The following is a 13728-nucleotide window of genomic DNA, read 5'->3' on the forward strand; positions in this document are numbered from 1 at the left end:
CTATTTTCCCGTTTTCTGTACCACCCACCCCCATCTCGCCAAACCCAGCCCCAGCCCCAGCCCCCCAAAAAATATTATTTTATATATTTTTAGTTTTTCGTCTTTCGGTTTACAGGTTCGAAATTTTACCATTTCAAAGTTATGAGTTTGGTGATTTATGTGTTTGGAAGTTTACGATTTTAGAAATTATAAAGTTTACGGGTTTGAAAGTTTGTGGTTTTCGAAAGTTTAGCGGTTCGGAAATTTATGAAATTTGTAGGTTCGGAAGTTTGTTGGTTCGAAAGTTTATGGCTTCATGTTTATTGTATCTAAATTATTTATGAATACTCTTGAGAAGTTATTTTCTTTAATTTGCGTACCAAACACCGAAAATGAGTAAGATTACTCTTTGTTTTCCAAGAAAACATTTTCTTGGAAAATATTTTCCGTTGTACCAAACACACCCTTAGTCCTGAATTTTAGACTGAAGTGATATATCCCAAGTAAAAGGTTATCGATGTTGAACTTGTAATATAGTTAGAGAGAAGCGATGAGATAATATTTTTCGTCCTAATCTCATCTATTGATCAAAAAGGAACCCCTTGATCACCTGATAATTACCAAAGAAGCAATCATTGAATCTATTTGTTGTCACAATAAAGAGCTTGTTTATCAGAACACAGCTTTTAGTAAGTCAGATTATTACTATTATTTTCTTGAATATCTGGTTCATTTTGCTCTTTGTTGCATGTTTTCTTTCATATGTATTAGTTGTAATGGAAGAGTGACTTATTGCAATTGCTTAAATTCTGTATGTGAAATGGAAAAACTAGTAAAAGATTACAGCTTTCTGCCTGTTTGCAGAGGTGCAGCCAAAGACAGAGCCAGGATTTCAACATTATGGGTCCTGGATTTTAGAACGCTGACTTCATGTGCTAGTGACAGGATTCTAAATTTAATATTTGTATTATATGTTTTATAAAATTTTCAATACAAATACATTGTTTGAACAAAAGCTACTGGTTTCGGCCGACCCTGTAGCTCGGCTTCTGCCTCCTCCCCTGGGTGCAGCTGAGAACTCTTGCTGCAAGAATATACAGAATCTGAAAGATGATCAGTTTTGCTGTTAAAGAGTGGGCAAGAAGACAGCCTATTCACGTGACATGTAAAGTTCACTATATCTTTAGTATTGTGAATGATGACCTGATGATGATTTTGTAATGAAGTTCATCAAGTGTTTGGCTTGATATCAGCACCTCTTATGCTTTCTCATGCTTGTTACTTGTGATGTACTAAATCATAGGAGTTACTCACAAGTATAGGTACATCTGGATAGAACTAACAAATGAAGTGAAACTTGCCTTTAGGAGAAGATGGATCTGTTGATGGAGTATATTAGTCGAAGTAAATGTGGACTCCAATGGCAATAAGGAACATAGTAATTAATGCAAAGTAGAGAAGAGTATGGATGAAGATGGAGATTACACTTGTCTGGAAATTGGCAAACTCTATTGACCTGCTGCTTCCTGGAAGTTGGAACAGAAGTCCAGGAGTCAACAGCACAAACAACACCACTGCTATTAACACCGGTCCCCAATCAGCCATGTCTGTTTGTCTGTCTACTGTCTGATGAGTAACGTGAGGAGGTTTCAGTCTCTTCAGCAGAAGATAGTGAACTTAGGGTTCTTAACAGGCCACACCAACGGGGGCGATGGCTACTTCAGGTAGGATGAATTTGACAATCACATTTGCATATTTGGTGTCCCTACTAGCTCGTTACCTTTGTGCATGATCAAAAGAGAATTAGACGAACAACAAATTAATGTGAAAGAGGCAAGCGCATTACCAAATAGAAAGCAAAGCAGTTGCATCATTCAAGTAGGTTTGCCTTATCTGCAGCTTTGATTATTTTACTTTCTTATCTGATTTGATGCTCAAAACCTTTTAAGAATGTGCATTGTTAGCTCATCTTGAATATGTAAGCCAAAAATAAAGCATTCAACAACCTATCAAGCTTCGGCATTATCTGTCTTTCCACCCACACCACCTGCTTCTTTTCTCAAATACTTTTAAAAGAATAGAGACAGACCTCTCTATAACAACATCCCTATATAATAGTCATCATTCACTATAAAAGCTGAGTTTATCTCGGAACCGATTATTATGTTATGTTATATTATATGTCATCTATAACAACACTTCACTATAGCAGCCAAAAAATATCGGAACAAACGAGCCTGTTATAGAGAGGTTTGACTGTACTACTTTGATGAAAATAAAATGTTTGAAGTAAAGGCAAAAAGAAACCTTGAATTGTTCAATTATTGGAAAATTATACACAAAGTCAGTATTTTCTGTCAACTTCCATAAAGCAAGATTTCCACTACCACACAATACCTCACACTGCCTGCTTTTTCACCCTCAAATTTAGCACCCTTTCTCCTTCTTCACTAAGCAAAATCACTACATTTGCCTTAAATCTCTTGCTACGCATTTGCAAACACCAGAACTAAATACTACCAGAGAGAGAACTACGGCTAACTACTCTGAGAGAGAAAATAGAAATGGCAGTAGATTGGGGACCAGTGGTGGTGGCGGTGGCAATGTTCATCTTATTGTCACCCGGACTCCTATGCCAGCTGCCAGCAAGAACGAGAGTCATCGAGTTTGGGAACATGTACACCAGCGGAATTGCCATCCTAGTTCATGCTATCTTATACTTCTGTATATATACCATCTTGATAGTCGCCATTGGTGTCCACATACGATCTGGTTGATACCTTTAATTTCCTCCATCTACTTCATGTATATTATCCCATAGTTGAAAGTGACAACAAAGGCAACTGCAGACCTTCCTTGTGTTTCATATATCTTTGTACTTTTCATCATTCCTAGACTACTCTGATAAATGCGCTTGACATTAATGTTTATCCAATTCATGAAAATGAATTGAACAAATTTCCGGCCACTCTGTCAGATACTGGAGTATATTTAAGCTTGTTCATAATGCAGAAGTTCTTTTAATTTCTTCAATACAAGGAATAATTATCGTGTGTATGTTTTTAACAAAGAGCTAGAGCATCCATCTTTTTCCTTGAGCCGAATATCTATCAAAAACAGGCTCTCTACCTGTATAAGGTAGCGATAAGGTCTGCGTACACACTACCCTTCCCAGACCCCACTTACGGGATATACTGAGTTTGTTGTTGTTGTTGTGCATCCATCTTTTTCTTGCATAACCCGGAAACCTTAGCAAAGTCTCGTGGAGAAGGGCACTGTACTAGTAATCAGATTTTGACAAGAAGGGGAAATAGTAGGCAGTTCAGATCCCAATTAAAAGTCGAAAAGGAAGAATTCTTTTATATTAAACAATCAGTAACAGAAACGAAACATAAAATCTTTCTTCATTTTTCTCAAGAAAAGCTTCAACATATATATGTTATTGCGCGACACCTTTAGCTTTAGGTTGTGAGTACTCAGCCAGTACAGATATGAACATGAACGGCAAGAATGAGGATAGCGTAGAGAGAAAAGAAAATAAGAGTATGAACAGCAATGGCCTTGCCGTTCGTCTTCATGACCCCGACCTCCAGAGATCGGCCATTTCCAGGTATCTGAAACAGAAGTCCGGGTTGCAGCAGTATGAAGAGTACCACCCCAATGACCACTGGTCCCCAGTCCGCCATTAACCAGCTCGATGAAAAGATGCGCTAACTACCTATTCCCCGTGGGATGAAAATTGGAAAAAACAGTTTCAAGAACTAGTAATAGCCACAGTTAATCTAATATGATAGCTTATGAAGAACGCTGCCAAGAAAGAGTTAGGAATATTCTTCTACTTTAATTTGAAGGAATACTGTATTAGAATCTAGAAAAGCATACTGGTTAGGATTTTGGAACCACTTTGAATCACAAGGAATTTATTAAAGCACAAGCCACCTACAGTTTTCAAGTTAAAAAGTTACGTAGAATAGACAACTGAATATAAAATGCTTTTACCGATGAAGCCACTCAAAGGAAATAAAGAGCCGCATGGTTCATAAAGGAACCACTTTGGCTTTATACTTTTCTTTCTAAAATAGTGTTGAACGCTTTTTGGCATGAGAGGTAGGACATCGCGTTGCTTCATATTATCGAGGATATGATCCTAGACAGAAAATTGTGAAGGTTGAGCATTAAGGTTATAGGTTAGGGGTAATTGTGCATATTTCTACGGCGCTCAGAGTGAGGCTAGTCTGTTAGGATTTAGTCCTACACTATTAGTGGTTATTGTTGAGTTCACACCACTCTTCCATTTCTCTTAGTGTCGGACTCTATCTACCGATTATTATTTTACTTTTCATCTATTTTCATCTTGATTTTTATTGATGGCATTGATATATTGCCTTTTTTCCTCTTCTTTTCATCTTTTTGAGCCGAGGGTCTATTGGAAGCAGTCTTTCTTCTCCTCGGGGTAGGGGTAAGGTTTGCATATACAGTTACACATTATCCTTCCCAAACCCCACTAGTAAGATTTCACCGGATCTTGTTGTTGTTGCATTTTGGCATGAGAGGTATTGAAGCTTAACTGTAATAATACGTCAATATTATTTTATCAGAAGATATGCCGATCCAAATTTTAGAAATTCTCATTGCTTGCGTATACTTCTTATCTCTAGTTTTAACTCATCTAGAGGTCTTGATAGACTCATCTCGCACTGCCTTCAAAGTGCTGTCTGATCAATTAGCCAGTGGCAAGCACCAACTTGCTGCTTAAGCTATTCAAACTTCTATATATATATATATATATATATATATATATATATATATATATATATATATATATATATATATATAAACTGTCATGAAAATATTATTGTGAATGTCCATTTATTACTCTAATGTTCAAGCAGTTGATGCAGGCAGGTTGCAAGCAATTCAATGAAATAACTTGCAGCAACTTCTTATTAAACAATCAAGTTGCAAGCAGCTCATGCAGACAGCTTACAAGCAGCTCAAGAAAAACCTCGTAGCGGCTTCCAGAGAAACCTCACAACTGCTTCATTTCTTCTATAAATAGAGGAGATTTCAGTTTATTATGTACATCAGTTTGAAGTTAAATAATACATTAGTCTCTCACTATACTTGTCTTTGATCGTTTAGTTTATAGTCTTTATTTTATAACAAAAACTTTTTTATCTTGATGAATCCAGGGACCCGCTAATATTCATTTGGCCATCACTGTGTGCAGATTTCCGGTAACTTTCAAATTTTGTCGTTTTAAATCCTTAACCAATCCCCTTTTCTCCTCTCGTTTTCCTCTGCTTGGTTGGCGGAAAAAGGCATAGTTCTGTCATCACGACCACAAACAGATGCACTGCTATTTCACTTCGCACTGTTTCTATTACAAGAAAAAAAAAAAAGGGGAAGCACATAGCGAATATTATTATTAGTCTTAATTCTCATCAGATCATACATCTCACACGAGTAAAAAGAGAGCAATTACGTAAAAACAAGAGATCTCTCAAAATAGATTATAAATCAGATCACATCATAAGTTGCTACGGAAGCACAAGCCAAAACCAACGACACAAGACATATGACAACCACCCATGACACAACCGGAAACGCATAAAAGGAAATGGCTTACTAGGAACCCATATATAAGTGGACTCCAATGGCTAATAGGAAGATACACATGAGGGCGAAGTAGACAACAGAGTGAACCAGTATGGACACACCACTTGTTTGAAAGTTGCTGAACTCAACGAATCGGTTGCGACCAGGTGCCTGAATCAGCAAACCTGGCGATAACAGCACGAACAGCACCACCGCTACAAACACCGGCCCCCAATCCGACATCTTCCCTCTCCTTCCTCTGTATAAATGTTGCCAACCTATACAGCAACACTCTCTTTCTCTGTCTATATGAATTCTTTGCTTCTGTACAGGGCAACAGAAATGGTATGTAGAGAACGGAATTTATAAAGGGGGATGTCAACAACAAGAGAGGAGAGCGGGAGCTGAATCATAAATGGAATGGCTACGAAGAAACAGAAGGCTGCCAAATGAAGCTATTCTGTTTCATACTTTTTCGTTTGCTTGTATCACAAACTTTGTCTGTTAGCTGAGGTGCTGCTTTATAAGGTTGGTTGCTTATGAGATCAAAATTCTGATTCTCTTGATCTACGAGGCAAATCATGCCTCGTAAAAAACCAACAAATACCTTTTGAAGATAAAAATGTAATCTACTAATTTACTGTGGTTCTTGATTGAGTTAAAAAAATATTGTTGCCAAAGGGGACGGCTTTTCCTCCGACAGAAAATCAACATAGCTACGACACATTTGATGATAAACTAGCACTCAACAGTCTCCAATAAACCGTAGCAAGGAGCATGGATCAGAGTATAAGTAACCATATTCTAAAATGCTGTGTCACTTAACACTTCAATAAAACTAAAACTATAGCCATAAGGTTGTATAACAACTGAAGTGCAACACTTCAATAAAACAACTCATATGCTAAGTCTGCAATCGTCATTATTTTAGTCGTAAAGGACCACCAAATTTAGGCATCAAATGTTCTAATACCACTTCTCATGTTTCAAAATCTACTAACCACAGATTAAAGTATCCAAAGAACAAGGAGAAAAGCAAGATCAAATCAAAGTGTAAAGAGGGAAGCAACATCTAACAAAAAATTGTAAAGAGAGGGAGGTAGAGTGTGTGTGCAAGTGTGTGTGTGCGTGTGTGTGTGAGAGAGAAAGAGAGGAGCTGAATTATGTGAATGACATAATTTGAACAAGGTAGAGCTCATTAAATTTCATAAAACTCAAAAGCATAACCGAGTCCATCTATAAACCTGCCCTCACAGAAGAACTAGTCTTTTACAGGTTGATATATCTGATGGAAGCAATGTCTTTCAACTCCTAGAATATCATATTCTGTAAACTTGTTCAGTTTCGGACAAATCAATCATGAAAACATGACCAAGAGACAATTCAGCCCAGCACCCTTCAGGCATAATTCAAACGAAATATGTCATTGAGCACATAATAACTTCCTTGCGGTGTTGGCATCAAATGAAACATCTGCAGGCCGAGAAAGAAGAAACTAGTCATATTAGAAATTTGAGATGCAAAGAAGTTCGGAAGTCTAATGTTCACTAAGTATGAAGGGATCAAAATGTTGCATAGAATTAAACTTCAAAGCCCAGAACCCATATGAGCCTTTCATGGCCATATTCTCTTCATATATCCCCGCCAAAAACAGCATTGTCATTATTGAGAAGCGAAAACTTTCACAATGATAAAAAAAGACTGGACATGAAGAAGGGAGGAAGAGAAGAAAATAAGCAATCAAATATCCTTTGTTTTCTTCTCTCCTTAAGTGTGTAGGTGATAAAATGCAAGATAAACGCAGGTGAGGGTGCTCTAAAATGAGAACAGAAGAACTGAAAAGAGAGTTTTAAAAAAAGCTCTTTGCTACAAGATGGTTTATTCAATCAAAATACAAGTCAGAAAAGAAGAAGAGACAGTTAACATTAGATCTGAGTGCACAAGAATAACTCCAAACCCAGGCAAACCACGTCTGCCAATTATAGCCACTGAAGGTATTCAACAAAAAAAGAAAGATAATAGTTGAAGGTAGTCTAAAACTTTTAATTTCTCCCTACCATAATATCACATCTGCTCAGGCTCCTTAGAAAACCCAGTAGGTTGACAGTCCGCAAAGCTACAAAACCTACCTCACCCTGCACCACACTCAGGAAGGCAAGTGCAAATAACCCTTTTGACTAGCAAATGAAGCTAATACTTCCAAAGCTCTGCCAAACCACTCTTTACCCCCGCTTTCTTTTTTTCTTTCCACACATGTACAACTGTTGGATAAATGAGGTATCACCGCCACATGACTTAACAAGTTTCACATACAACAGTCATAATGCCCATAAGCTTCCAAAGGGCGAAATCTATATGGGCTTGAATGTTCTAATACACTAGTCTCACCAATCCCAGATGTATCTATATTCTCGTGAAGCTGATGCATGATACTCTGCGGTGCTCATTCCTAAATATAACATGTACAAGAGACTCTTGAGCAGTTTTATAACTAACTTCAAGTAAAATACATGTTCAGAAGATCTTGGTGGACAGAGTTATCCAATGATCAGAGGTAGCAGATACCTCATGTAATTAGTCAAGGTGATCGCAAGCTGACCCGAACACCACGGTTATTAAAAATGCATGTTTAAAAGATTGTGGCTGAGCATTCTTTCATCTGGCACAATGGAACTTATAACTTTTTTCTAATAGACTCTGGGTTGCTTAAAGAGGCTGTTAACTTAACCGAAACAAAAAAGTGAAAAAAGGAAGATGATCAAGGTATTCACAATGTCGAGAGCCAAGATTTTGCAGTTTTGCTCTTTCTCTGGCAGGAATATATTAGGAATTCTTTCAAGTTGCATTTTTCCAACTTTTTGTTCAGATTTTGATGCCCCAGGCTCCAACAAGCAAAATCAAATTTTGTAGCGTCATATAACTAATTACCTTTCCAAAAAGACACGTTTAGTGGCCTAGCTGAAGAAGGTGACAAAGAAAACTATAGGGAGAAAGAGCATTAAACATATGGATTAGACTTGTGTTCCAATACAGCAGAATTCACGTGTAATTGCGTATCTAAGAAGCTATCTTGTTGACTGTAGTCTCCTTCTAGTAAGCAACTTGTACACTTCAAAACAAAATGGTCCGGAAGATAAGAGATATGATTGGTGACTTCTCGGGCTTTCAAATCAAAATACAAACAAAATCTACGCCTGATTTCTGTAATATCATTGGTTCACATCCCAAATGAGTGAATAATACAAACCAAGGCCAAAGGACAAAACTTGAGCGCACGAGATGATATAGGAGAATATCTAAGTAGGTTAGTATATTATAATTCCAAAAACAACTAGTGATGTCAAAAGACCTTTTTCTGGCTCCTTAAGCCTTTTAATAACACAGCAAAACCATCGTCACCATATCCATTCTAGCAACTATTTCAAACTATAGAATGATCAAGGCAATATTTCAGGTTATGAAAAATTACTACAGGTTTTTTGCGTCATATGTTCAGATTAAGCCAAGTTTCTTCTCACTTAGCATCTCAACTGCTAATATAGGCTCACCTCTCCTCCATATACAACAACCAAACAGAAATCAAAACAAACTTAAACCAAATCACGTCTGACACACAAAAGCAACTTTTAATCCAAATCACATGGCAGATCGATGTAACTGAGTAAACTACTTAAAACACATTGACAGATAACATCTAATAGAAATGGTAAAACAAGCACATCGCACACCAATTTTTTTTATGATAGTGATGTCCAGGCTAGCTTGCGTGCACTTGACTATTCCACCAGGTACCTGCTACCACCCACCAGCACATGTACCGGTAACTCTGCTCACCTAGGCTTGGACATATGGGAAGAAATAACCTAGTGCTTTTAGACTTGGTATTCAAACCTAAGACTTCTCCCCAGTTCAGGCCACACGCTTGGGTATAAACACATCGATGTAACTGAGTTAAACTACTGTAAACAGAAAATGAACCGGGAAAGCAAGCTCATTGCACACTACAGTACACAACGTCAACATGTAGGGAAGTGTTTGTGAAACTATAGAATGATCAAGGCAATATTTCAGGTTATAAAAAATTACTACAGGGAGCGAGTATTTTGTCGCCATGGTTGGGAGTTGTTGTTGTAGGATTGGCGGCGATTGTTGCGATTGGTGGCAGTGTTGTTCTGTTTGTTATGAGTAGCAACCGCCGCTGTGATAGGACTAAGAGTTTTCTTAGCATCCTCATGTCGGATAAAGAGCTCGTGATCGAGCAATTTTTCATACAATTCCTCATAAGTGACGGTGGTGTCACGTGCTCGTATGGCAGCAGATATCTCACGAAACTCAGAGCCAAGTCCACTAAGAATCTTGACGATAAGTTCAGAGTTAGTGACTGGAGCACCTGCAGTGGCAAGTTCATCAAAGAGGGACCGAGTACGCTGAAGGTACTCAGTAATAGGAATGTTGTCTTTTGTGATTCGTGCAAGTTGGTCACGAAGGCTGAAGATCCGAGCCTGGAACTTGTTTGCATAAGCAGTGTGCAAGGAGTCCCAAGCATGTTTGAATGTGTTGGCAGCAGCAACTGTGGAAGCAATGGTAGGGTCAACAGACGCCATAAGAGCATTCTGGATGAGTTGATCCTGACGGAACCAAAGCGTATAAGCAGGATTAGGAGTTGTATTGGTGCCAAAAGTAGTTGTCGGGGTGGGAATCAGGATAGACCCATCAAGGTGACCATAGAGATCATGGCCGTGCATAAGCATGGAGAACTGAGCTTTCCAAGTGGCAAAATTGTGACTGCCACTAAGTTTGATAGGAAGTTGGGAAGCAGGGTTGAATTGGATGATGGTTGTGGTGCCGATAGTGTTGTCGGCATTGACAATTCTGGTAGTGTTTCCATCTTTCGTCATTGGGAAAAAAAAATATTGGATCGTGCTCGTTAGAGTTGTATAGGCTTTGATACCATATAAAGACTCAAGAATATGATGGAAAACTGTATGTGTTTTGAATGTCAAGCTCTGTTTAAATACAAGTCTTCCTAAGAGTACTCCTTGAATTAGGAGACTTATTCAAATCAAAACACTATCTAAAGCTAACTAACTGAATGATAAGTATGAACTAAAAAGATAACTCTAAATCTATATCTAATCTAAAGATAAGCATGAAAGCTAAGAACTAATCCAAAACAACTAGATACAACTGTTGTTCCAATACACATTAAGCCATGTTTCTTCTCACTTAGCATCTCAGCTGCTAAGCTGAAATGCCTTATCTCATATAGGGTCACCTCACCTCCATATACAACAAGCAAACAGAAATCAGAACAAATTTAAACCAAATCACGCCTGACACACAAAAGCTACTTTTAATCCAAATCACATGGCAGATCGATGTAACTGAGTAAACTACTTAAAACATGATAGTGATGTCTAAGCTAGCTTGCGTGCACCTGACTATTGCACAGGTACCGGGTAACTCTTCTCACCAACACTTGGATATATGGAAAGAAATAACCTAGTGTGTTTAGACTTGGATTTGAAACTAAGACCTCATGGTTCTCCCCCAAATCATTGACCACTAGGCCACACCCTTGGGTGCAACAACCAACCAAAATTAGAGTAGACAAACTTAAAACCAAATGACATTCTGAAACAGAAAACCAAGTTTTGATACAAATTCAGATCGATGTAACCGAGTTAAACTACTGTAAACAGAAAATGAACCGGGAAAGCAAGCGCATTGCACACTACAGTACACAACGTCAACGTGTAGGGGAAGTGTTTGTGAAAATACCTGACTGAACTTGAGGGGATGCTGCTCGCCAGGAAGTTGGAGATTACCGCTGACAAAGACAAGCATGGAACCAGGGGGACCAGAGGGCTGGGAATCGACGGTGCTGATATTGTGCTTGCACTGCTGAAAAGGGAGACCGGTCAGCTTGTTGACGATGTTCTGACAGCCCTGATGCTTCTCGCCTTCGAAGGTTAACATGGAGCCTTCTTGGTAGAGGTTAGAAAGCCCGACCCGATTGGAGTCGAAGGTGGAGTAGTAGTGCTTCACGAATGCCGTCGCAACATCATCTGGATCCATTTGGTTTTCGCGAATTCACACTACGCCTCTACCTTTTCTATTCTCCTCCTTTTTATAAACTCACAAAAATTCGAATATTACCCTCTGGTGTCGCTGCGATATTACGCTAAAGGTATTTTGACTCTAATGAGAAGCGGCATAAAGCGAAGTTAAGTCGCAATTGCTTAATACGATTATAAGTCGTATTCTGCCAATAAGTAGCAAACACGTAATGCCAAGTCGTAATTTCTATAAGTACCAACCAGCTAATTTGCGATTTATATGTCAGAGAATTATAAGTCGCATTCGCGGATCCCGATTATAAGTCACATTTTATGAGTTCCATTTCTAAGTTGCAAAGACTACTGCGATTTGTAAGTCGCATTTGTCAAATTCTGGCTATTATGTCATACAGAGTATATGTTATACTTGTTTAACTTTAAATCCCAATATTAATTTCAGTTAAGTAAAATAAAATTGTCCATGAGTAAAACTTAGAATATCTATCAATCGAAAGGCACTTACGCCTCGTTTGGTACGAGGGACAAGAAATAATCAATCCCGGATTTAAATTTGAGATGAGTTTATCCAATGTTTGGTTGTAATAAAAACGTGGTATTCGAATTAGTTATCCCATAATTATAGTCTTTTTTATCCCTTTAACAGGGTGGGATAACTAATCCCGAAATCATTAATAATGGGCTAATTTGTTTCCCAATCAAACGACCCCTTAGGGTCTTTTGGGTGTAAGTAATGGTGGAATGTTTCTCATGAAATGAAGTTCCAACTGAGGATGACCACTACTTTAGTCTTGGCCTAAAGTTTCAAGTTTAGCCATACTGCATGGGCTCTTATATCAATCAGCAAACTCGCTGGGTGATTTTTAAAAATAGCCAAAGTTATAACTGATCGTTCAAAAATAGTCCAATTTCAAAAGTAATTAAAATTTAGCCACTTTTTATGTAAAGATAAATCTGAGCGAAAACACTGTTCAAAACCCGGAAAATACTCCAGTATATTATGTTGGAGTTCTAGCATAAGTATACTTGAACTCCAGCATATTATACTGGAGTTCCAGGATAGTATGCTGGAACTCCATCATATTATGATGGAGTTCCAGCATAAATACGCTAGAACTCCAGCATAATATACTGGAGTTCCAGCAAGTATAATGGTCCAGTATAATATACTGGAGCCAGCAAAGTATACTGGTCCAGCATAATATGCTGGAGTTCATACACAAGTGCACCGAACTCCAGTATATTATGCTGGACCGGTCTCTATTGCAGCAAAACGGTGGCTATTTTTCATTGACTTGCTAAACGCTGGCTATTTTTGATTGACCAATCCGAAAACTGGCTATACCGTGAATTTTTGGCCAAAAAATTGGTAAATTGAATTGGTGCAAGAAGACTTCTCCAGATTAAATAGAGTTTACTACGAATAATTACAATCATCGTAAACAAGATACCTCTCTAAATTTAACAAATGAATTTTGCTTTTCTGATTAAGGTTTAACTCTTCAATCTGGGGGACTGATAGTCATGCTATTATCCTTCCCTGAAAATGGCTTTTCATTCATTTAACCATTCCGTGAGGTTAAAAGCTTTCAGGTATATGTAAAAGAAAAAAGCATAAACGTCGACAGCAGGGATCGAACCTGCGCGGGCGAAGCCCAACAGATTTCAAGTCTGTCTCCTTAACCACTCGGACATATCGACTTTGACATTGTAGTCTATGTTATAATTTTATTTGATTGAACGTAGTGTGGAGTTCTTATATCAAATCCCATACTTGATTAGTTTATCGAAAATTTTAGTTTTAGAGACAAGTCTAGGCCAGATGAAATGATTCATGTTTGTGATTTTTTATTTACAACAACATATACAGTATTACCCACACTGTGAGGTCTGTTGATTGTATATTTGTAATAATCAATTTTAGCAGTAAGTCAATGTTTAATAACTTAATGTATTGTTGAGTTGTGTGATATATGTCTCACTTACTAACATGTGTGTATGACATTTTTAAATAAGTTGGACAATGAAATGGATTTTGAATAATTAGGATATGAAAGGGGTTATATATACTAAT

At 37.8% G+C, this 13728-nt stretch overlaps 2 protein-coding genes, 1 non-coding gene and 1 pseudogene across 3 annotated transcripts; 1 reads left to right on the forward strand and 3 right to left on the reverse strand.

The window, feature by feature from the left end:
* Nucleotides 930-2057, reverse strand: LOC109227119. The gene is made up of 2 exons (XM_019392147.1): nt 1183-2057; nt 930-1063 (listed from the first exon to the last, which is right to left on the reverse strand). Exon 1 carries the CDS (start codon nt 1582-1584, stop codon nt 1375-1377), a length of 210 nt encoding a protein of 69 aa, XP_019247692.1. The 5' UTR covers nt 1585-2057; the 3' UTR covers nt 930-1063; nt 1183-1374.
* On the forward strand, nt 2363-2845 carry LOC109227118. Its single transcript, XM_019392146.1, has one exon. It carries the CDS (start codon nt 2544-2546, stop codon nt 2754-2756), a length of 213 nt encoding a protein of 70 aa, XP_019247691.1. The 5' UTR covers nt 2363-2543; the 3' UTR covers nt 2757-2845.
* On the reverse strand, nt 3323-11781 carry LOC109227120 (annotated as a pseudogene).
* On the reverse strand, nt 13274-13355 carry TRNAS-UGA. Its single transcript has one exon. It is a non-coding gene; the product is annotated as a tRNA-Ser (tRNA).

This window comes from Nicotiana attenuata, chromosome 6, assembly GCF_001879085.1.
Source record: "Nicotiana attenuata strain UT chromosome 6, NIATTr2, whole genome shotgun sequence".
Taxonomy (NCBI): Eukaryota; Viridiplantae; Streptophyta; class Magnoliopsida; order Solanales; family Solanaceae; genus Nicotiana; species Nicotiana attenuata.